Source organism: Pyrgilauda ruficollis, unplaced genomic scaffold (genome assembly GCF_017590135.1).
Source record: "Pyrgilauda ruficollis isolate IOZ18807 unplaced genomic scaffold, ASM1759013v1 scaffold2, whole genome shotgun sequence".
In the NCBI taxonomy this organism is placed as follows: domain Eukaryota; kingdom Metazoa; phylum Chordata; class Aves; order Passeriformes; family Passeridae; genus Pyrgilauda; species Pyrgilauda ruficollis.
The window spans coordinates 18,135,567-18,159,923 of NW_024519206.1; the positions used below are offsets into that span (position 1 = coordinate 18,135,567).

The 24,357-nt window shown below is 35.3% G+C and overlaps 1 protein-coding gene across 1 annotated transcript in view; it reads right to left on the reverse strand.

Annotated features, from left to right (window-relative positions):
• Window positions 1–24,357, reverse strand: part of NEK10 (NIMA related kinase 10) — an 88,189-nt gene that overhangs the window by 61,491 nt on the left and 2,341 nt on the right. Inside the window, 19 exon segments of the mRNA XM_041466231.1 lie at window positions 2,695–2,748; window positions 8,092–8,227; window positions 8,392–8,509; window positions 8,821–8,857; window positions 8,945–9,067; window positions 9,185–9,287; window positions 10,650–10,714; window positions 13,363–13,440; window positions 15,496–15,536; window positions 15,539–15,556; window positions 16,055–16,191; window positions 16,689–16,913; window positions 18,291–18,347; window positions 19,334–19,413; window positions 20,434–20,501; window positions 20,843–20,930; window positions 21,501–21,542; window positions 22,055–22,099; window positions 22,102–22,144. Coding sequence (XP_041322165.1) covers window positions 2,695–2,748; window positions 8,092–8,227; window positions 8,392–8,509; window positions 8,821–8,857; window positions 8,945–9,067; window positions 9,185–9,287; window positions 10,650–10,714; window positions 13,363–13,440; window positions 15,496–15,536; window positions 15,539–15,556; window positions 16,055–16,191; window positions 16,689–16,913; window positions 18,291–18,347; window positions 19,334–19,413; window positions 20,434–20,501; window positions 20,843–20,930; window positions 21,501–21,542; window positions 22,055–22,099; window positions 22,102–22,144 — 1,558 coding nt within the window.

A 24,357-nucleotide genomic window follows, 5' to 3' on the forward strand; every position in this document is an offset into this window, starting at 1 on the left:
ATTTAAGCATTTGTCTTAATAAATAAATAAATTGGTCTACCACTTCTAATATTCCATGATTATTTGGTACGTGATGCCAAAAGTTGCTACAATGACTAACAAACAAAGTAACAAACAAATGAAATAACTTCTGAGAACTCTGACAGGCCTGTCTCATGTATCATTAAATGAAGATATAACCAAATATGAAGGTGACCCCTATTCATTAGCTATATTTAATTTTTTAAAATTTGCTAAGAAATAGTCAAACAACTATACAAGACAATCCTCAAACAGGAAGAAAAATTAAAATAATATGATGTAGTCATAATCCTTTAGATTCTGATCCTTCACTTTTTTCACTTCTTTACACTATGTTTAGAGTTGCAGAATAAGTGATAATGAAGCAAGGTGGTTTCAAAAAAGATTAAAAATCTGTGGAAGAGGGCATGAAGGAAAGACAGAACTATGAAAATAGGACTAGGCATACTTGGCTAATATCTTAACCCCCTACTTAATGGTCTCTGCAGCTTTCATAAGAGCCAAATTACAGAAACTTTCTAAATCTTAGCACTCTCTTCCAATGAGCATTTTAGATACCTGCAATGGTTTTTCATTACTCTTTTTATTAAAAGAATCTGGATTTTCATTAGCTGTTTCATTTCCCAATGAAATGAATTTTTTCCCAAAATTCTCACCTAAATTTATCTTCTGCCATATAAACAAGACAAAAATTATTCAGATACAACTTAACAACACTGACTTCATATTTGCAAGTTTGCTGCCTTAATTTATATCTGAACCCTATTCGAAAATGTCATTAACTTCTCCTAAAATCAAATACACACACAAAGACCAAACACACAGCAAAAAAAGAATGTTAACAGAGTATCAAATTTACCCCATATATGAACTTCAGAGCAGCTCACATCAGATTTTCACTGTGTACCCACTGAACAGTTTCTTCTACTACCCTGAAGGGTTCAGGATGAGACAAAAACCCTTTGCTTCTTTTCAGCAAGTTTGCAATTGTTATCAAGCAGGTTTGTAAGCAACTTACCGAGGTACAGCAATTTGGAGTATAAAATTATAACTTTATTTTCTATAAATACATATGCTAAAATCAAGATAATTTGCAATTTAATCAACAACAGTACATACTTATGCTACTTTTAGAATTCATACTTATTCTACATCAATACAATGTGAACAGAATTAACTTCTCATTCCCAAATAAACTTTTTAATTTCTATCATTCTATCATTCTGCTATTCTATCATTCTTCTTTCTCTGTGCTTTTATTGCTTTGTAAACAATCTACTGCTAGCTTTGTGAAGCTTGTAACTTCTGCACTAGGAACCTAAGCACTGATCCACATCTAGAACTGAGATTTGTGAAGAGATGTGATCATGGTATTAATTCACCAACGATTTCCAGAATGTTTGATTTACAATGTGAATATAAAAAAGTAGAAGATTCCATTCAGCCTATTATGGAAATAACTTTTAAAATAAAATACTACAAGGCCTTCCTTGAACCTCAGTGTGAAGTGTAGCAATTCTGATTATGAATATTAGTTAAATGAGCCATGTAATCTGCTAAAAACCCAGCAGAGTGATTCAAGTGAATCTGAGCAGTGACTAACACACAACAGACTCTGGTTATATCCACTTTATCCCATGGCTACTGCTTCTCTGGACATGGAACACAATCCAATAGGTGCCAATAGGTGTTTTATACAAAGCACTCAAGCAAATAGTCTGAATTACAAAACTAACAGGGAGCTTTCTTCCAGCAACTCTCTGAACTTTCCAAGTCACATTCAGTTAACCATTCTGACGCTACATGGCTGCCTGCTATGATTAGAAGTTTATCCAACAGGTGAGTTGTCTCAAAACAAGCATTCTGCTACTATATAATCCTAGGTTCAGACCCATACAGATCTTTCCAGCTGCTATTTTATCATGTGAACTAAACATTAAACAGAACATGCTTCCTAAAACAGAGTAGGGTACCCTTCACAATTCTCCTTGATATCAGCTCTGAAAGGTGTCCAAGTGATTCCACACAGTCCTCCAACCATCAAGGTCTAAACCTTGCTTCAACTAAATGACACTGAGGAAAAGTGATGATCTACAGACTCTTCTGTTTTGTCCTACAAACAGATGCAGCTATGGAGCTCTAGACAGAAATACACTGTGCTAGAACCAAAATACAGCTGCAGTAAAATATAGGTGCAATAAAAGCAGAGACACATTTTCAATTTAGAACTGTAACTTCTCAATGTCTTATATAAAAAGGCTGGGCAGATTAAAAGGAAAGTCACTGATAATATTGGTTCAATGAATCTCTAAAACCCTATAACAAAACAACTTTCAACCAGGCTACACCTAAAATTCCACCATTTTTGTGTGCGTCTGACACAATACATGAGACTTTCAGTCTGACTGGAGATGTACAGTTTTGGTAATACTTTTCTATCAATTGAAACTGAGACGTCTTACAAAATTGCAGTTTGGCATGATTTAATTTTATATTTTCATAGCATTGTTAGTTCAATCAATTATGATTAAATGCTGTACCAGCACAGAAGATGGTAGCCATGGACCCCTTCCTATGGAATTTATGTCAAAAATTTAACAGAAAACAAGTAGGGTGGGCAGTTCTAGAGACTACAAAACAACAACATGCTTAAAGCTCTCTATAGTCAGAAACAGCTCGGCTAGGATCAGATTGTAAATGTCTGTTTACATTTGCAACAACACACAACTTTAAAGACCCTGAAAAGGTTAGGATAATTCAAGTTTAATTGACATCTGTAAAAGATGTCCTGGGAAATACAAAAAACTTATACAATTTTCACGTTAGAATGAAGCACCTGCTGGGCTTAGAACTTTCATTTCTGTCTTGCATAAGTTTAAAAACAAAACAATAAAGAAAATTCTGAATAAAGAAAGTATCTAACCACATACATTACTTAAGAAAAACAAAACACAGTGTGGCTATAAATATTCAAAAATTTTTCAGAATATTATCGTAGAATGGCTTGGGTAGGAAGGGATGTTAAGATTATCAAGTTCCAAACTCCCTGCTATGGGCAAGGACACCTTTCACTACACCAGGCTGCTCAGAGACCCATCTAACTTGACCTTGAATACTTCTAGGAACAAGGCATCCAGAACTTCTTTGATTCCAGAGCCTCACCACCACCCCCTCACACCAGTAAAGAATTTCTTCCTCTTATTTAATCTAAGTCTACTCTCTTTCAGTTTGAAGCCATACCCCCTTGTTCTGCCACTTCAAGCCCTTGTGAAAAGTCCTTCTCCAGCTCTCTTATGGTCCCCTTTATGTTCAGAAAGGTGCACTAAGGTCTCCCTGGAGCTTTTTCTTCTCCAGGCTGAACAATCCCAACTTTTTCAACGTTTCTTCATAGGAGAGGTGCTCCACTCCTCTAATCTGTGTAGTGGTTTTGGTTCACCAATTTCAGATCTCCATACAAAACCACCACAATCTTCTTTGTAACCTTCCTCTGGATTGACTCCAACAGGTCCTTCTTGTGCTGAGGACCCAAGAGCTGGACACAGTACTTCAGGTAAGGTCTCACCAGAGCATGAGTATTTCTTTTTCAATAAGACCTATACACATGATATTCAGAGACCATCCTGAGAAGAGGTCCCTCAAATTTAATCTTGCATTATGCCAGGCCAGCTGCAGATTTCTTTGTATGAATTCTTGTTTTCTATCACCATAGGTCCCTGCCTACCAAGTTCTGCTGGAATTGTTCTACCAGGGCCACCTGTGGAATGTTTCTGCATGAATTCAGGACAAATAAGCATAATTCTTTAGCAGGTTTATTGTTTTCCACTCTGACAGCAAGGTGGGAGTGTCTCCCATTCTGTGCACTTCTATCCTTTTCAACCAACATAAAAGCAGAAAGTGTGTAAGAGATCTTCAAGGGATTTGGAATGTGAGTGGTCCCATTCTCATATACAAGGCACAAAATGCCTATCTGTGAGCCCAAAAATTTTCTTAAAGCAGCTCATTGGTGTGGCTGTTGCAGAATTAAAGTCTGAATCTCTAAAAGGTCTTTCTCCAGTACATTGATCATTTCCCTAGGTCTTTTTTTATTCAAAATACACCATAAGAGTCTGAAACTAAGGCACCTCTCTAAACACAATATTTTTTAAGAACATTAGTTACAGACGAGTGATCTGCACTTCTTATACTACCAACCTGCAGATTCTCATAGCAAGAGATTAACAGGAGTTACTATTTCCAGAAGGACTGATTGAGGAAAAGAAAATAGAGCAGTATTATAAGATTCTTTTATGAAGTAAAATAATTTCAGCCATATCCCACTTACACAGTCATACAACACTGCTTCACAGGTAGTGCACTACTCTAGTTAGATCAAGACAAGTTTGGGTCAGTTTTCAGATTTGAAAGACTCCAGAAAATTGAATTCTCTCTATTTAGGATGAGTGTGCAGCTTGTAAATGCAGAAGTATAGTTTTTAATAGATCTTAGAGCAGACCTTCTCTTTTTAAAAAGCTGACAGAATAAATTCAATTCAGAGATTTCTCAGCATTTTAGCATATGCTTCACATTCATCTGACATTTTGTTGTAACTTTGTCATGGTTTAACCCCAGCCAGCAACCAAGCACCACACACTCAATTTCTCACCTTCCCCAGGAAGGAGAATCGCAAAAAAAGGAAATAAAACTCATGAGTCAATGTAAAAAACAGTTTGATGACGGAAACAAAATAAAGTATTATAATATTTCAGTATTATAGTATTATAATTTATATAATATAAAATTATTTTTATATAATTGCTATTATTAATAGCAATTGTAATTAAAAGAACATGGGGCAGAATAAAACTTAAGAAAAACAAATGATGCTCACTGAAGTTGCTTACCACCTGCTGAAAGATGCCCAGCCATTCCATGAGCACTCATTGGCACCTCCTGGCCAACTTGCCCCAGTTTATATACTGGGGATGGCATTCCATGGTATGGAATATCCCTTGGGCTAGCTCAAGTCAGCCATTCTGGATGTACTCCCCATCCCCAGCCTGTTGTGCAGCTCATCACTGGCAGAGCATGGAAAACTGAAAAGTCCTTGATTTGGAGTATACAGTCCTCAGCAACAACTAAAATCTCCGTGTGTTATCAACATTACTGTCGTACTAAATTCAAAACACAGCAATGTACCAGCTACAAGAAAGAGAATTAACTCTATTCCAACGGAAATCAGGACAGACTTTCACCAAGAACACTTGAAATGTACTAAATGGACAATACATTTATCCTCAACTATTGTGAGACATAATCATTAAGATCACAAATGCTCCAGTCTTTGGCATACATGGACTGTATGAGTTAGGAACAATAACACAGCACACGTCTATAAAGTACACATTAACTATCATCAGAGAGAAAGTAAATTCATCTTAATTTCATTAAGGCTGTAAAAAAGCAAGGCTTTATAAAATTCAGAAACAATAGATAAAAGTTCTTCACCTCTTCCCAAAAATTCAATAGGTACTACACTTGTACTAGCTGTTGGACTAAATAAAGTGAGTGTTTGTTTAAATACGGTAATAGTTTTGAACTAATTGCTGTAGAAATGATCCAAGTAAGTTTCTGTTCTTCCAATTTTCCTGAACTCCTGTAAACCTTTGACAGAAATATAAATGCTTTTCAAGGGCGATTTTGAGCTTATACTTGAAAGTACATTTAGACTTCTCCATATTTAGAAAGGACTAAAGATAAGAAAAGGTTGTTAAGACACGAGTGCCCCTCAGTGGCAGTAGTTGATATAAAATACAATTATATGATACTTTAAAATCATATTTGGAATATTTCTTTTTATCACTCAAGGACAATTGCACCATTAAATCACATTCTTTCAAAACTGCATCATTACTAAGAGTCTGAGGGGGCTTAGCACATAAACTTTCATAATGAATAAATTTAAATATGTAGAACATGAGGTAAAAATATTTACTATGAAACAACAGTTGCTGAGCATTTTGTGGATGGGTGTGCGTGTGTGTCTACAGTTTACTGTTATATTTAAAGAAGAGAGATGGAGTTTTGCATAAAGACTTCTTACAACAATTCTGCAGCATTGAAATTGTTTGTTTTCTTCTGTGTCATGAGCAGCAAGAACACATGCAGTAGTTCTTTGAGAACTTCAAAAACTACAGGATCTGAATTGCCTGGAAGGCTTGCTCTGTGTACCAGGCTGTATTCATTTGCTCAAAGACTAAAACTGTGCCATGCTTTGTACTGCTCACACACATATTGCTTTCAAAGTCTGTCCTGGAAACTGCCTAGGTTCCTTCCTCCACACTGTGGTGACTACAGAAGCATACATCAAGAATATTCACTACTACAGACATACAAATAGCACCTCACTGCAGCTGATCTGGGAATAACTGAAGAATGCTAACCAAATTCATGGCAGAATTGGAATAGAATAGACAGCTGTTATACTTTGTATGTTCATTACCACTTGCTCTGTAATCTGATTATTTCAATATTCTTGCTAATTTAAATAAAAGCAGGCCTTGAAGCCTAACTATAGTTTAAATATTTTAAGGCTAAATCATCTCCATCATATTTACCATCCATAGCTGCAAAAAATATAGCCATGGCAGATGACACAAAATTTGCATTAGCAATTATTTTACTTCTGTGCCTGGGAAGGTCATGGAACACATCCTCCTAGAAACTATGCTAAGGCTCATGTAGAACAGGGAGATGATTTGAGATGGTCAGCATAGCTTCAACAAGGGCAAGTCCTTCCTACCCATAGTGACCTTCTGTGAAGGAGTGACTACATCAGTAGACAATGGAAAGACAACAAATGTCATTTATCAAGAGTTCTGAAAAGCCTTTGGCATGGTTCCCCAAAAGAGTAATTCATGAGTAGACTGCTAGATGGATAAGAAATTGATTGGGTGGTTGCATTCAGAGGGTAGTGATCAATGGCTCAAAGTCCCAATGGACACCAGTGACAAGTAGTGTCCCTCAGGGGTCCATACTGGGACCAGTGTTATTTAATATATACATTAATGACATAGATGGAGGGATCAATCTAAATAAATTGCAGGTGACACCAAGCTGAGTGGCGCAGCTGGCACACCTGGGATGGCATCCAGAGAGACCAGGACAAGCTCAAGAAATGGACCCATGGGAATCTCACGCAGTTTAACAAAACCAAGAGCGAGGCGCTGCAGCTGGGTCAGGACAACCCCTGGTGCCAATAGAGGCTGGGGATGAACAGATCAAGAGCAGCCCTGGAGAGAAGGACTCAGGGGTGCTGGGGGGTGAGAGGACATGACCCAGCCATGGGCACTCACAGCACAGAAAGCCAAATGTCTCCTGGGCAGCATCCAATGCAGCGTGGGCAGCAGGGCAAGGGAGGGGATTCTGCCCCTCTGCTTCCCTCTGGTGAGACTCCACTGGAACCCTGCATCCAGCTCTGGGGTCCCAGCACAGGAAGGATATCAACCTGTTGGAGTGAGTCCAGAGGATTACCAACAAGATGATCAGAGGGATGAAGCACCTCTCCTGTGAGGGGAGGCTGAGAGACTTGGGTTTATTCAGCCTGGAAAAGAGAAGGCTCTAGGGTGACCTAATAGTGGCTTTCCAGTACCTGAAGGAAACCTCTGAGAAAGATGAAGAAGGACTTTTAACAACAGCACATAGTGACTGGACAAGGGGAAATGGTTTCAAACTGGAAAAGGGTAGGTTTAGATTAGATAATAAGGAAAAAAATTCTTTACTGTGAGGATGGTGAGGTACTGGAACAGGTCATCCATCCCTGTGAGTGTTTAAGGTCAAGATAGATGAGACTGCGAGCAACCTGATCTAGAGAAAGGCCTCCCTGCACGGGGGGGGATTGAAAATAGATTATATTTAAGGTCCTTTTCAATCCAGTCCATTCTGTGATTTGATGATTTCACACAACAGTATAATAATGCAATAATTTACTAGCTTCTAAGAATGATAACCAACACCCAGGAATCTGAACCTTTCTGAGTTTCAGTGAAGAAATACTTCCCAGGTACATCTTGAGAAATTGTCTTCAAGCAGAGCAGTTCTACTAGTAAGTGTAACTTTGCATTTATCCCCCAACATGACATTCTGTGGAGTGAGATCTCAATGAACAATCCTCTTGTCTTTATGCAAATAACGAAGAGCTAGACAAAGCTTAAAAACAAAAAGAAAGAGCCTTACAAAGATTCTTAACTACAACCTAAACAAAGACACATTAAATTCACAGCTATGTATTAGTGACTGATATAATAAGCATTACTTTGTCATTTATTAGCTTAAAAACATGGTGCTACTAATTACAGGCAGGAAAATCCCAGCAAAAAGAATGGAGGCCCTTACTCAAAGATATGCCATATTCTGTCATCTGTAAACTGTTGTTGCTTTTCCTTCAAAGAGTGAAAGTATTCTCCCAATGGCACCCCCTCCATGAGCTCTATCACTATATACAATCTGTCATCTCATAAAAGAAATTAATAGAACATTGTATTTATCCAGAAATAATTTTAAAATAGAGTATTTGAGGTAAAAAAATGTATTTTAAAAGCTGGGTTTTTTTAGTCTTTAAAAATTGTGTTTGTACAGGTAGATACACCTTAATCTAGTTCTACTCTTTTTTGTTTGAGTTTTTCCTCAATTTATGTCACAGAACTATAAGGAAACCATTGTCTGCTAATCACTCAGCAGGCAAGTGTATGTAGGTAACTCTTTATTGAAAGGAAAATTAAAACTATATGGCTGGCAATCTGTATCATTCACTCTACTACTCACCATAGCCTTTCTCCCTATTTAGCATTTCAATTGTACACTTTGGATCTTTAGAGGAGAATAATGATCCCCCTCTTTATGAAGCTTCCCCTCAAATCTGTAAAATAATAACAAAGGAAAAGTCTACCTTATATACACTTCCAAAAACTCCACTGCCAATGTGCTCTAAAATTGCATAATCTCCTACATGTTTTGTGGGTGCCTTATTCATGTTCTCAATACTTTCAGTGATTTGCTTCAATATATCCTCCTAGTAATAAATTAAATCACAAATAAATAAATTTAAAATATTTTATGCCTTTCTTGTGCTAAGAATGTGCAAGAATACAAGTTCTTACAACTATGAAGGCTTAAGGTTTTTACTTACCTTTAATGAATTCAGCTTTAATACCAACCCTTCATAAGCTCTGATATCATACACATAATGTCCAATATCAATGAGGATTTCAAACAAGTCAGTAGGGAAAATTCTAGAAAGGTGCAAATTTTTTTGTATCTTTGAGAAACAATGTACACAAGAGCTATTAATCTACACCAGAGACTTTTCAGTGTTTATTATTAAAACTTACTTCAGAATCTCCTAAACAGTACACTTATTTTTCACTAATGTAGTAAGATATTAAGCCTCTAACACTACATACATAGGAGTTAAAGCACCTTTTAAAAGTCAGACTTCAGCCTCCATTGGCTGGGTATTAATATAAATGCCAATTCTCCAAACAAGTATAAGCCTTTAAAGTCAATGCACCTTCTGAATTTCCAGTAATATTACTTTTTTCTTACATTATTTTCTTTTATGCTTATTATCACGGTATATGAGTTTCTTCTTGTAATGCACTAAGTGACAGGATTAACATTTGTCAGCATTTAAAGAATCATGACATCCATCTTTGAATTTTTGGCCAATAATCCTAGTCTAAAAGATTAAAATTACTGAGAAAAGCAAAAGCCAACAGAGAAGAGGCAACAATTGATTACTCAGATGCTTGACTGAAGTTTTGTTTCTTTTTAAACTTCTAGAATAAGTAGAAATGCAAAAGATTAGGCATTTGGAAAAATCAAAAGACAGTAAATGAGCCCAGATTCTTCAAAAATTTGCCACCAACCATGAAAATCCATTATAAACTGAGGCACTTTCAGTACAATATCCACTTTTTAAAAATAACACAAAAGTCATAAAAAGAATTTTAGTAATTTATGATACATAATAAAAACATACAGAAACACTACTGGCAGGAAGATGTCCTAGATACTCTGATTACTCTTCTAATGCCACAAATCACACTGCAAGGTTTCACATGGCCTTTGTAGCCAACCTGGGGAAATTGTGATCTTACTAGTAAAAATGTGTAATTGATGGAAAACATTTTGTCCTTATTGATCCAAACGTTTTAGTAACACTCCGAAGTAAAACAGCTTGATGCAAAGTCAGACCCATGGCGAAAGAGTAGAGGGCTCAGAGAAAAAAATTGACTGCTTCCAGTTAATTGCTACTATCTGAAGCTGCAAATTGCACATGCTAATCTTCAAGGTAAAAGTATGTTTTATTGCCAGCACTGTTAAAGCTGTCCTCAACATATATAAAAGGTTTATTCATGGGGGTTAGAAGGAGCCCACACAGAGCTAGGTTGTCTGGCATGCACACAACAGGAGTCCCAATAGTGAACACCTCATCTTGTAGACTGGCTGCAGTGCAGGAATGACTATCTGTAGTTGTGGACATGACAAAAATTGCCCATTACAAAATAAATGACGTTTAGAAAATATTTCTTTCTGATTGGACTTTTGAAAGCTATCCTAAAAGAGTTTCACAAAATGTATGGTTAACACACCTTTCAAAAATATGTCAATTTCTTTCCATACTGAAGAGAAATCTCAGGGCTCTTAAAACATAATACTACAGTAGGAAAAGCACTTCAATTAATGAGAGATTTATGACAGATGTGGAAAAGCCACTGATAAACAACGACTCCCCTTGATACCTTGCACACAGTCAAACTTTGTATTTAAACAACAGATTATCTTATTAACCTGATAACAAAGGGAATAAAAATATATTAAGTTCCTCCTGTATTTTAAAAGTATGCAAGGACATTTAGGGGGGAAAATAAGGGGGAAAGAAAAAGAAGTGGTGATGATAGCTACAGCCCATGCTGAGGCATACCTAAATCTTGATCATCTCTTTTCATCTACAGATAGCTCAAGTTTTGAGACCTGCTTTCTTCTCCAATGCTGAAAAAGGTAAATACAATAAGTGGGTTTGTACTGTTGCAGTAAAAAAGCAATTTTCTGAAAAATGCAGTGTGGGATACTGTAAGTTCTAAGAGGGGCAGAAAAGAAGAGATTATTCAATTGTTTGACCCTAAATTTGTCATATTTACAGACAACTTTATGTACCTCAGCTTCTTTATATACCTTAGTTCCAACGCAAAAAAAGTTACTTAAAACAGCTACTGGCAGGTGGTTAATACGTCTGCTTTGATACAACTCATCTTTAGCTCTATTTGTCAAGATTCAATGATATGGCACATTTATAGGTGAGCAATCAGAGACAGTCCTGAATTAAGATCACTGAGGTCAGAAAGAAGATGAAAATTTCATCATTGAAAACACACACAATGGGGCAGTAGAGAAACTACACCAGCAAATATTCTAAGAAAAATATCTGTGAAACTCAAAAAGGATATTCCAATATTTGCAACTCTATTTCATACCAGTAACATTTTCAAAGGCAATGCAGGTAGCAGTATGAGAAGTGGAACAAGGTTTCATAAACTTCTTGTCCAAAACAGACTTCGTTTTCACATGTGATCATTAAGTCCATTATTAATTCATAGAGCTTCATATTCAACCCAACTACAACTGCTTAGTAGCTCTTGTGAGTTATTTCCAATGCATTCTGCTGGAATCTAAAATTCTCAGTGGGCATAAATTAAGCTCCTTACAGTTGTGTGAGGCAACTATACTGAGCATACTATCCAGTTGGTTAGACTGCATGTTAGTTCCATATACCTACCCACCGGGAAGGTTTGTATTTATCATCCTTAAGATGAAGTGCACTATAAAATCTTGCAGTAGAAAGGTACCTACTGTATGGAATCTGCTCTCCAATTTTAATCCAGAAGAACTGTGATGAGAAAGTAGAATGATGTATTTTTTTCTTTTTTTTTTTGTGGAAATGCCTTTCTTTGCTATCCAAGCATGCCTACCTGATTAGACAGTGAAGTGGCTATATACACATTTTAGGGGCTCTGTCAGAACAAAGACCACGTGAGAGGCAGGATCATGAATGCATTCAGCTGTGCTAAGGACTTTGCCAACTAGAACAGCAGCAGCTGTGCTCATCCTTGTTGGAATCCTGGATGCTGAGAATTTTAAACTTTCTGTGTTGAAAAGCACAGACTCACAAGAGAGCACTACATTTGACCTGAGGCTGTGGAGAAGACTTCCAAAATTGATTAATAGCACTGGGATTATGGTGTGTAGTTGGTTAGAAGTGTGTAATATGACAGGGTGGAAAACTTAAAGTTTGGGGGTTTAGAATATAGTAATAAATATGAAGCAAGATGAAGGTTTTAGGGCGGAGGCAGGTTGTTCTTCTTCACCTTCTTCTTCCTCCTTCTTCATGGGTTTTGGTGGTATTTTGTAATTGGACAGAAAAGCCTGCATTGCGGGCTTCAAGGCATCACTTATTGGGTTGAAAGGGAAAATAATGTGCGTGTCATTTCTTAATTGGATAGTTTAGTCTTAAAAGACCTTGGAACAAGAGATAGTTAGCCATTTTGTGCCTTGCTAATGAAAGATTGCAGAACTCATGGCTGTGAGGCTGTTACACTGATAAGAAATAATAAACACATGAGTCCCAACATGAAATACTGTCTGAAGTGCCTTCAATCCCAACAGAGGTAGAAAACACAAACAGAGAATCCACAATCCCTGAACCCCCAAGCACTACATTCCCATATCTTAGAGAGGCACAACACTGCACAGAGCCTGAGAAAAGCTACCAGGTAATTAATTACTACTGATGACCTTTAGCCTAAGTTGACTCTAACCAGTACATTTACGGGGGTAATGACATGCAAAACCAAGAGCCATTGTACGCTTACTTGGGCTATATTTATTCTACACTTAAATTTTCTCTATTTTATATGCTGCCTTCATGTATTTTATTTAACATCCACAGAAAAATGCTCCAGAAATAAACAGATATTAGTAGAGTGTCAAGTCTAGGGTGAGTTTCAATGAAGATCGAGGCTCTGTAAAGAACTGATGCTATACAGCCTGAAAAAGTAGAGGAAAGATTATCACAAGAAAAATATTGACTTTCCTTCACACTATATGAGGTGCCAGAAACAAAGTAAATCAGATCAGAAATTGAGTCTCTAACTTTCAGTTCCTATTTGTTGTTTTGGAGTAGGGGATTCCCCTTTAAATATGACTTTTTTTTCTACTGTACTTCAAAATAAAAGTTTATTTTAATTCATAAAAAATTCTCAGGGACTGCTGAGGCTCTCATTGTGCAATTATAATAGAGGGAGTTACCTGTAATAAACTGGCTTTTTCAGCATTCCTTTCTTTGTTTGATAAAATTAGCTTTGCTATTGTATATATTGCATTTGCCTAGAAACAGAAAAAGGTCAGCATTAATAGTGCCCCCTTGCATGCAAACCACAAATAAAAACCAATGTTCAGATAAATGAGAAGCTAATAGCAATGGACAAGTTCTCAACATCCTACTGCACACCTAAAATATAAGCTGAAACATGTATAAGAATTAAATCATTGTTACATTTAAACTGATACCACAAAGACAGCCTGTGAACACATAAAGAAGAAATGCTTCTATCTCTACAGGTGAAGAAAATTCCAGCAATAGATCTCCTGTCACCATGTGGTACCATACTTTGAATTGTCACAAACAAATTCAAGTCTTAATAAAAATAAATTGGAGAAACACCAAAAGTGATAGCCTGAGAAGTCTGTCCAATACTCCAGAATTTTGTGGAAACCATAATGAATTCAGCTTCCATTTTCATGCAACCATGTATCCTCCACTATTCTATCCACTTTGTAGGTCTGATAGACGGGCACTGGTAGATTTAGTTGGAGTACTTCTCCCAGTTACTTGACAAGGTCCCTGATGGACACTACTCTCCTCTTTAGCAGACTTGAAGGGATTATATGTCAGCTCTGCAGAGGCTCTTCTGCAGTTTCTGATGTTTTCTTCTACTATCCAGGAAGCTAGCATTAAGCTTAGACTATGGTTAAGCTTAGGTTTTGAGCTGTGCAGTGGAGCCATTGAGTCAAACACATTGTCTGCTACCAGAATTACTGCAGACTGTTGCCAAGGCTGTGACAAGGACAGAGGACAGACAGACAGGTAGAGAGCAGCTACAGCAGAAGCACAAGTTCCCAAGAGACCTTTGACACAATTATATAAACTTTTACAGGTTACTTAGATTGACCTCCTTGGCACATAACTGAAAAAGCTGCACACCTTTTTCCTCTGTTTTTAACCCAAGTGAGTTGCTTCACCTTGTTCACTACGCAACTCTTGAAGTTATATTAGCAAAAGAAAGAGGTAGGATTTAAAATTACTGCAGTGGTATTGTAGGGTGGAACTCCAGTTGAAATGAACATGCTTGAGGCTGTGTCCTGATTTGAAATGGGGATGTTGGCTGGTGTTTAAACAAATGGAGAGGTCAGTGTCTTTTAACATAACGAGCAGAAGTTGTTAAGTTTGAAACACCTTTCCAGCTCTGCACATTGTACCATCAATTTTTAAGCGATTTACTGACACAACAGTCACCATGCACTGCTGGGGCAATGCAGAAAACCTCTCTGTTAAATCCATTTAAATTAAACAAGTGATATTTTATTTTATTTAAATCAGACTCTGCCTAAAATATATCATTATATTGTTTAGATAAAAGTTGACTAAATCAATAGTTTATTGACAATTTTAGTGCGCAAAAATAATAAAAAAATATTTTTTCTTCTAGACTTACTTTCATTTCTTTTCTCTTAACCAATGGTTTTGAAATATACACAAACTTCTTTCCTATTCATATTGAAGGTTCTTGTTCTGTCGGTTCCTCCAGGAATACCTCTAGTTGGGTTTTAAGCTAACTGGAAGGCTTTGATTTAACAGTTAGAGTTTAACAGCTGGCTACAGCTTTCAACTGATATTAATGCCCTTAATATTTCTATCTTTAACTAGGTCTGGAATACAACCAGGGATTTTAAGAATGGTTTATCCCTGGAGATAGAATACCAGGAAGTTCTCTCAGAAATATCACACTCTTATGAAAAGAGAAATTGTTTGTGAAACAGCAATATGTCAATTTTCAGCTGCATAGTTTTTTGTAATAAAAATAAAGAAATTCAGAATTTGCATTTCTTAGTTTATTCTGTGATAACTTTTATTTACTATCCAATTTTGAATATGACAAAAGCATGGTAAGAGATGCCAGAATGAACCTTGTCAAATAAAGCTGTTTATTCTTCCAGACACCTATGTTGATAACCTTTGTGTCTATGTGTAAAATGATAAAGAAACAGAAGTACTAAAGTTATGACAGGCACATTTCCAATCTCTTAAATTATGATAACAAAGAAGAATTAAGTAAAATTATAAACTGTAATGCCTTCCTTAATTGAATAAAATCTTCCTACCTGTGCAACCTGGTGAGCATTAGTCTCATTGAGCACCAGTCAGTAACTGCAGCACAACAAGCTAGAATAAAAATTCAGAAGTAACATTTAGGCCCATTTGACTCTATTGAGAAATCTCTTCCAAAACGAATTTGCTCCGTAACTACAAATGAATTCTCACCTGACTAGAAGTCATTAAATACCACTTTGAAATCATATGATTCATATTGATCTATCATAGAAAATTTAAATAGAGAAGAAAAATATGATCAAATAAAAATAATTTCATGCTAAACACAAAACTAACTAACTAAATAAATAACTTTTTTGTCACTGTTTTTACAGGTGAAGAAATACATATGATTCCCAGATTCTTAATACTTTATGCTTTGCTTTCTTCTAACAAAAGCATACTTTTTGAAAATAAGTGCTGGTATCACTCATTTGAAAATAAACAAATCTGATTTGATGCTCCTACTCTCTAAAGCAGGTGTAAGTATTTACAAATTTGTAATATTTTGAATCCTTTTGCACAAGTGTATGTAAAGACATAACAGAGTATTAGACCTTATAAACCTACTTGCTTGAAGTGAGAAAATATTTTCTTGTATCTCATCCGGACTTGGCTCATGCGACAAATGAAGATACTGGATTTTTCCTGCTGCATTTGCACTAGATAAACTTCCAATTGAAGAGTTTGATACAAGACTTCTTTCCCTGAAAGAAAAAGAAAGAAAAAAAAAATCAAGTTGCAGCGTTAAAAGTGGCTTAATATGTCTTTGTTAACCATTCCTGAAGTTCTGAAAATTTGTATGTTTTCACTAAATTAGCTAATACACTTTGAAAAAGCAAACAAGCCTTTAAACAGAAAATTCCTTTACCATGTTCATCAATTGTATTCACAATTCTAGCTAACTAAATAGGTGTCTGATTAATAGAAAAACTAAACAGATAGTAATGCCATATTTATGACTTATTCATTATTTAGTTTATACACTAAAAATATGAAAAACGCCTTAGGATAACAAAGAAATACAAAAGGCTGGGAAAAATACTGTTTATTCATTATGTTCTAAATAGTCTTTTAAATTTTGCTGGCATCACATACAGCTGTACAAGACAAAGATGCTGTTTGATAAAACAGGGCTTGGTCAAATATATCTTAAAAGAACAGTTTTGAACAATTGCCATAATGTTGAGGACTGAAAACCTACTCCTGCAACATATGATGCAGCTGCTTGATTCTACCCCAGATCCAAATTTCCACACTAGTCTCAGGGTCTTCACAAACCTGTACCAGAATCCAAACTATACTCCATAGAAGTTTGATGTGATGAGAATGGAGCAAACTGAGCAAGACTGGAACTCCTTCATACATTTTCATTTGCTCTTTGACTCGTGACTCTGCACAAAGGGGTCAGAGCAACTCTGCTGTGAACCTAAAAAAAAATCAGCAAGAAATTTCAAAAATAACTCCATCATTACTTTGTATTGTCAGTTAGAAAAGGGAAAAAGAAAACCACACAGGAAATTTAAAAAATAACAGAGAGCTCCTTTTTTGTTTTTGTTTGTTTGTTTGTTTGTTTGTTTGTTTTTTAATAGAAGTCAAAAAAAAATAACTTAATGTCACTGCAACCTGGTGGTTAAAGTCAACCAGGCATACCCAGACAGGATGGGAGGTGGCCAGGTGGACTGCAGTCATCTGTGCTACCATCTTCTTATTAATGGCATTAGTAGTAAAAGTAGCATGTAAATGTAAAATGGCTGCATGAACTTGTAAAGTCCATCTGTGGAACTCAAATAGCCTAGTTCCACAGATAACACAAAAATGCATCATTCTTCTCTAGTATAGTTTAAATATTATATTTAGAAAATGATTTGATATATACCTTAAAAGGTTTATATAAGATTTTCATTAACTGCAATGAAGGTGGACTTCCCATAGAAAATATGGTTAAGGACATCCATTTCCACTTTAAGCAAAAAAGCTCCATGTGTATTTAATGAAACATGTGAATTCAGATTCATATATTAATTTAAAATTATCCTTAACTAGCATTGAACTTCATCATCTTCCTGTCTACATTAAAATTCTAACTCTTACATCTAACTTTTGATTTACATATAACTTTTTCAAACCCAGAAACTAAATCAAACCTTTTAATATATTAATTTTCTCTATTCTTAGTCACACATAACGTCACTTATATGTGTGAAATAGTTAAGCATGAAATTTTAAAAACATCTTCAGAATTTTGAAGGTGATAAGTCATGTCTTATCAAATTTGAAAGTTTTTCTGTTTCTCACTGAAATTCAGTAATGCTTTGCTAGCAGTCTTAGCTGAGATGATTAAACAATTGAAGGAACACTGATGATTTTCTGACGAAGAGGATGTGGGATCTGACTCAGCCTCCAGCATAAACTACAGCAGCTCTCCGTCTTGCAATTTTACTAGTTTATATTGGGCATCCCAGGAACTGTCAGGGCTCAGCATGCTTTCCCATCTAACCATTCAGGTCTGCCAGGAGCAACGAAGAGATGCACCAAGAAAAGTGATTGCTATCACTTCATGATAACATTGCAACTCATTTGTACTGGGGGCCATCAGTGGAGAGAGAGAGATGGATTACAATGGAACTGTGGAAAAGATTTTGCTATATCAGTATGTGACTGAAATACACAGGTATCAGAATTTGACCTTGGGTATATTCAAGTGGCACATTTTCTAATTCCTCTAAATACATGCATCCCTAAATAAAAAAGTCAAAATTTATTTTAACACAATTAATCCACACAAAAAGTCTCACCTTATTCATGTAATATCACCAGCAAGTTCTCAACAATCTCACTTATCTCCTCCCTACATTCTGGACTACAAATTGATTATTCCTGGCAATTTATATCAGATGAAATTATAGGAAAAACACACATTGCTCTTTAGCCTCCTTCTTTGTACATTTGATTAATTATTTTTCCCCTAGTCTTAAGTAATAATATCAAGTTGTGCACACAAGTACATAAAACCACAAATATATGCTGGGTCAAGAGTAACAGTGTAACAAGTTTCCAGTTTTCCCAGTAAAAAAAAAAAAGTAAATGTGAATGCATAAAAATAAAGACACAAATATATTTTGTGCCTTACTGGTAATTAAGCAAATGGAGTACATTTTTAAATACAACCACAATTTCTGTGAACATTTGTAATATACCCCAAACTCTTTCTGGCCCAGGCCAAATGTAACATAAAATCCTACATTACATTCAGTGAAGAAAGTTAAATGGAAGTTGAAAATGTATGTATAACATAATTTAAATTAATACAGATATTAAAAACAAGTTAAACTGAATCAGAGTTTGGGAAGTCTGGAAGACACAGATCAATAACAGCAGTTTTTCTTCTATAATACCATTATAGATGAAAGTTGCTCTGTCCCCCTTTTTGCTCTTTTTTTCCCTTTTAATCTTTATTTAATCACTAATTAATGAGAAGAGGGCACATATATATGGATTTGGCTGTATGAGTTTATTATTTACTACACTGAACAATATTCTACCTGATTATTGTGAGGCACTGTTATATTAAGCTGAAGACAGAAGATTTTTATACGCAGGAAGTCAGCAGGAATTCCAGAATCCTGCATGAGGATTGCAAAGACAGATTCTGTGATTCCAATCTTGCAGAGCCATCCACATGAAGAAGAAGTCTGCTGCAAGGACCAAAGTTTCTATTTCGTTTCTATTGCTTCAATATAAAATTAAGAACATTCAAGTTTTCCTCATAAAGAGCAGTTCTAATATTCTGACAAGAGAAAACATTAAAAAGCTTTTGTTAATTATGGCACATTAAGTTGAACCTACCATTCTACTCAGCTAGTCAGAGCAAGGAGGGCACCAAAAAACACATGACTGTCTCTGGCAAATAATAAATTTACTAAGGTCTGGAAAAAAAAAAAAATAAAAAAAAAGGTAAGTAAATGTGTGATTCTGTGAAAATATAAAGTACATTATTTTAAAACTCAAAAACATACAGAAATACTTAATGGAAAGTAAAAATTAAGATACCAAATCCTTACACAATATGTCAAAAATCTCAGGTACATTTAAAGTACACTTAAATATACACCTAAAATCTTAGAATACACCCAGTAGGACAAGCAAGGATGTTTCTTCTCAAACTACAGTTAGTGTCTCTTTGACTGCTAAAATGTCTCTATTACACCAGAAAACTTCAGAACACTAACTCAGGCCTCCTGAAGTAAAAAGTTAATATTCAGCTTATATTTAAACAGCACAGTCATTTAAGGCCCTGCCTGTATTTCTGTTCATGATTAATATCTAATCAAACTCCATATTTGTCTAGATTCTCTACAAATAGGTTGTCTGATACTATACGATCACAATTGCCATTGTTTTTCTGCATCATGATAGAATCATGAAACCCTAGTTATACTGATTTTGATCTCAACTGTATCTCAGTTTAGCCATAAACCAGCAATAGTTAATTACAGATTCTTAGACTGATGGTAATGTACAGCAAAGGATGTCTGGGTTGACACAGAATATTTAGCCACAGAATACTTTACAAGTGAAAAACCACATCAGAAATTTGTGTAAGAAAACTTTAAAATATATTTACATTTTATAAGTATATAAAAATATTTGAATCACAGTAACGTCTAGCTCAGGACAGTGCATACATGAGCGCTACTTTCTATAGAACAAATGTTTAGTCCAAATGTTTTCAATCTGTTTATCTCAAACAGCCAACAATCATACATCAGACAACTTACAGAGAAGAACTTATTTTTATGATCCTATTAATATATCTGTATTAAGATATTATCTTACCTCACAAGACTGACAAGGTAAGGAATTTAGTCCCATCTAGGTCAAATCTGAAAAGCTTGTGTTATTCTATTAAGTAGCTAATTAAATAAATTAACAATTTTATAAAGCACTTTATGTGCTCCATTTGCTATAACTCATTCTCTTTGATTTCTAACAGCATCAAGCTTTTGGAAAATATCTATGGAAGAAAGGAAGACACACAAATTGACTCTTTCTCACTAATATTTTTATTTTACCAGTCAGATAACAGAGAAAAATACTGTATAAGTTCTTTGAACCATAACTAGTTCAATTTACTCTTTTATTTCAATGCATAAAAAGATACTTATTTCTTAAAGAAATATTACTTATACAGAAAAACAAGCAGCTCCTTTCTACAGGAATTTTAGCTTTTACTCATGTGATGATGCCTACAGTGAATATACTACTATCTTACTTAATGACCACCTGAAGTACTTTAAACATTTTAAGCCTCACACAAAAGTTGTGAGTAGCCTTATCATTCCTATTATCAGCTACTGCACTTATATGTCATGTTGACCAACTTGTCCACATTATGCTGCTCTTCTCTGTAATTAAGGTAACGATTTGCTACTGTTTCCATATACTACAAGTAGGGGAAGAAAAATAAAGGATACCATTAGGAAAAAAAAATTGCAGATTTCATAAATGTAGACTGTTCTGCACACATACAGCCTGTAGGTGGTGCATCTGTTTCATGAAAAAATATTCTGTAATGCAATAGTAGTGTAGCCTCAAGGTTTAAACCTGCTTGGACATTTTAAAAAACCCATATATTTTATCAGTATGCTTTCCCCTTTGCAAAGTCATTTGCTACAGTGCAGGGTATGGTACAGTGCTCATGTCCCTTCAAAAGTCTAGTTTCTTTTGACTGAACCAAAAGAAATTGACTCTTCCAATTCTTCTCCCACTTCAGGAAGCATTTCTTAAGTCTCCTAACTACAAGTCCCAGATGAATTCAGCTAGATTATAGGACAGTTGATTTGAAAACTAGTGAAAAAACTCACACCAACTGCTCATGTGAAAACAGAGGAACAGACTCACTTCTTTCCATAAACCAAGAATATCTGTACACTGCCTTTTACAGTATGTATCATTCTAATCATAATAAACTGACAGGCAACATAATAGACAAAGGCACTGTGAGGAATTTTACCTGAGCTAGATTTTCAATTTCACCCAGACTGTGGAGCATTTCCTACAGGAAAATTTAAAAAAAAAAAAAAGAAAAAAAAAAAGGAAAAAAGGAGTTCAGAATTACTTGTAGTAAGTAGATAAATAAAAACACAAGAGGTGAAATGTTCAAGGTTCTTAAACTGGAGCTTTCCATTTCCTTCAGTAACTACATTATTGATGTAGGGGGAATTTTACAAATCTTTATGATAATGTCAAATACCAAGTCTAGGGCTCAGAGCAATGACCGAGCCATCTGTTATGGAGATTTACAGTTTCTTTGTAAGGGTCAGCAACAACAGACACGACATAAGAAATAACAGAAATTGAGCAAGTTATGCAGCAATGGTGCAAAACCACTCTTGAAATCTGCTTATTTGCAACTCCCATCCTCACATATAGAAATACAGATAGATACATGTACATGTGCATTCATAAGAACAAATGTTTTTACACACAAGCACCAACACAACTGTACACATGACAATTACCTGCATCCCCTTATCCAAGCAAGAAACAATATTTTGACATACTGACCTGGTAGCATGGATCCTTTATTAATAATCTCAGGCAGACTAATAAAATCTAAGAAAATGGATGCATGGGGCTTGAATAACCCATTGCCTGTAAATTAAATATTCAAAATATAAACCAAATGCAATTTAAGAAGTGCTTAAATACTTAAATAAAACAGTTTGATTCAGGATCAATTGACTAGATGATCAGTGAGCGACAACAACTGTTCAACATACTATGCCACAGAACTTATAATACCATTTATATTCAAACACAGTATCAGCTATAAATAAATTTGTTACATTATATCAGCATTACCAGCCACCACTATTATCACTGGACTGATGAGGGAAAGTACATGCTCATCTCTAAGAACAAACTAACTGTGCTTTAATATAAATTTTTAATGGTTGAATTAAGGCCCAAAAGAGCAAAGTAAATGAGAAACCACAGAGCAAACTTCAGTGCACAAAATACACTTATGCAAAAATATGTGTGCTACAGAAGTAAAAATAGCTATATTTAAAATATTCTTTTGAATTATCATAATCTATCCTGGCTTTTTAAAACTCTAATTCTGTTATGCTGGAAAAAATTTGTTACTTAGTTCAAATGTTCTTGAAATAGGATTGTATTTCCATATAGAACTTCCTCCTTCATATTTCTCCATATGATTCACAGCATAAAACATGGTAGAAAATACAAATCAGATTTGCAGAAAGTGTCCAGGGGCAGTAATCCTGCATAAAATACCAGTAATGGAATCACTATTTCCATTGCCTGTTGAAAGTATATATCCCCATTTCCCTATTTAAAATAAACCTAAAATTAGACATCTTTGCTATGTGTTTTTTGTTGTTGTTTTATCTGAGAGGACAAAATTTGTTTGGATAAGTTTCTTGGAAACAGAAAAAGTGTATGGGTCATGGCAGTTTTCTTCCCATTTCATCATTTGAAGTTGGGAATGACGCCAATAGCTAAAAATACTTCCATAAAAATAAATATTTTATAAATAGATACTAAGAAACTCTCAGCCCTTTTATGCCAACATTCTGCCCAAAGTAATACCATTTTTCATTATGATTCCATAATTGGCCACTTCAGAACAGCACAAAACTTTCCTGGAAAGAAAACAGCAACCAGATACCTGTGTGCAAAATTTGCAGGTCAGATTTTAAAGTGGTCTGAAGATATTACCATGGTGGACACTCATTCCCTGAGCCTGATTAACATTTCAGAGCCTCTTCTACTACAGTTACATTTACACATTATTTATAATACACATTACTAGACACACCAGGGTATATCCAGCTTATCTATTAATTTATGCTTGTTATCACTATCACAAAGAACAACAAAAGAAAACCAAAATAAAAGCCAAGTATGGCACAACGTATAAACAGAACTTGGGAAATCAGAGTGTAAGCTATTCTTGGATTTCTGGCAAATGAAGCTGAGCCACTGACCTCCCACTGGTGAGTACTGAATTCACATGCGAAAAAGAGGTACCAGATTTAAAAATCACTTAAATAATTTGTTTTAAACTCACTGTCATTTAGATAATCAAAGCAGACACCCCTACTTCCCCAGCTGGTTCTGAATAAATGTCTAAGCAAACTATGTGGTGTTTTTAGGATTCCTCCTCTAGTAGTTATATATTAATACCTTTAAATGCTCTAGGATTCCATCTTTAAACTTCTGTACCACTTAAGGGGTTTTTTAGAAAATGTATTTGGGCTTTAAAAAGGAAAATACAATACACTGTAAAGGAGTATAGTAAAAAAAAATCCTGAAAAATACATCTTTTTTTCCCTCAAAATATCTTTCTCTGCCCCCTCTATTTTTGTAAGGTCCTGTACTTTTTCCTCATATAAATGCGAGCAGCATAAGAAAAGGTAATACCCTTTCTAATCCTGTCATACACAAAAATACAAATAAACACAAACAAGTGGCATCAACTCGTCTGAATTTTGTGGAAACCACTGGCCTTTCACTAAAAAGGCAGCAGTCTATAAAATATAAATAGAATCAGTAAAATAAATTAGAAAAGCAAATCATAGATTACAGACACCATATACAGATGAATGATCAAGAAAACATAGCAGTTAGAATTCTGGTCATCCAACTTTTGTCATATACCCAGTCCTGTGTTTTTCTGTCCCACTGACCTGGGCATTGCTCCTCAAAGCCGATACACAAGTGGTTATTTAAAACTACCACAAGTACTTCTGGCAATTTCCACAGAAAGGTGTGTTGTTGTAACAATATGGGATATTATCCATGCATCTTGCTTCTTCATGGAAGGCAAGAAAGAGTAGCCCTCC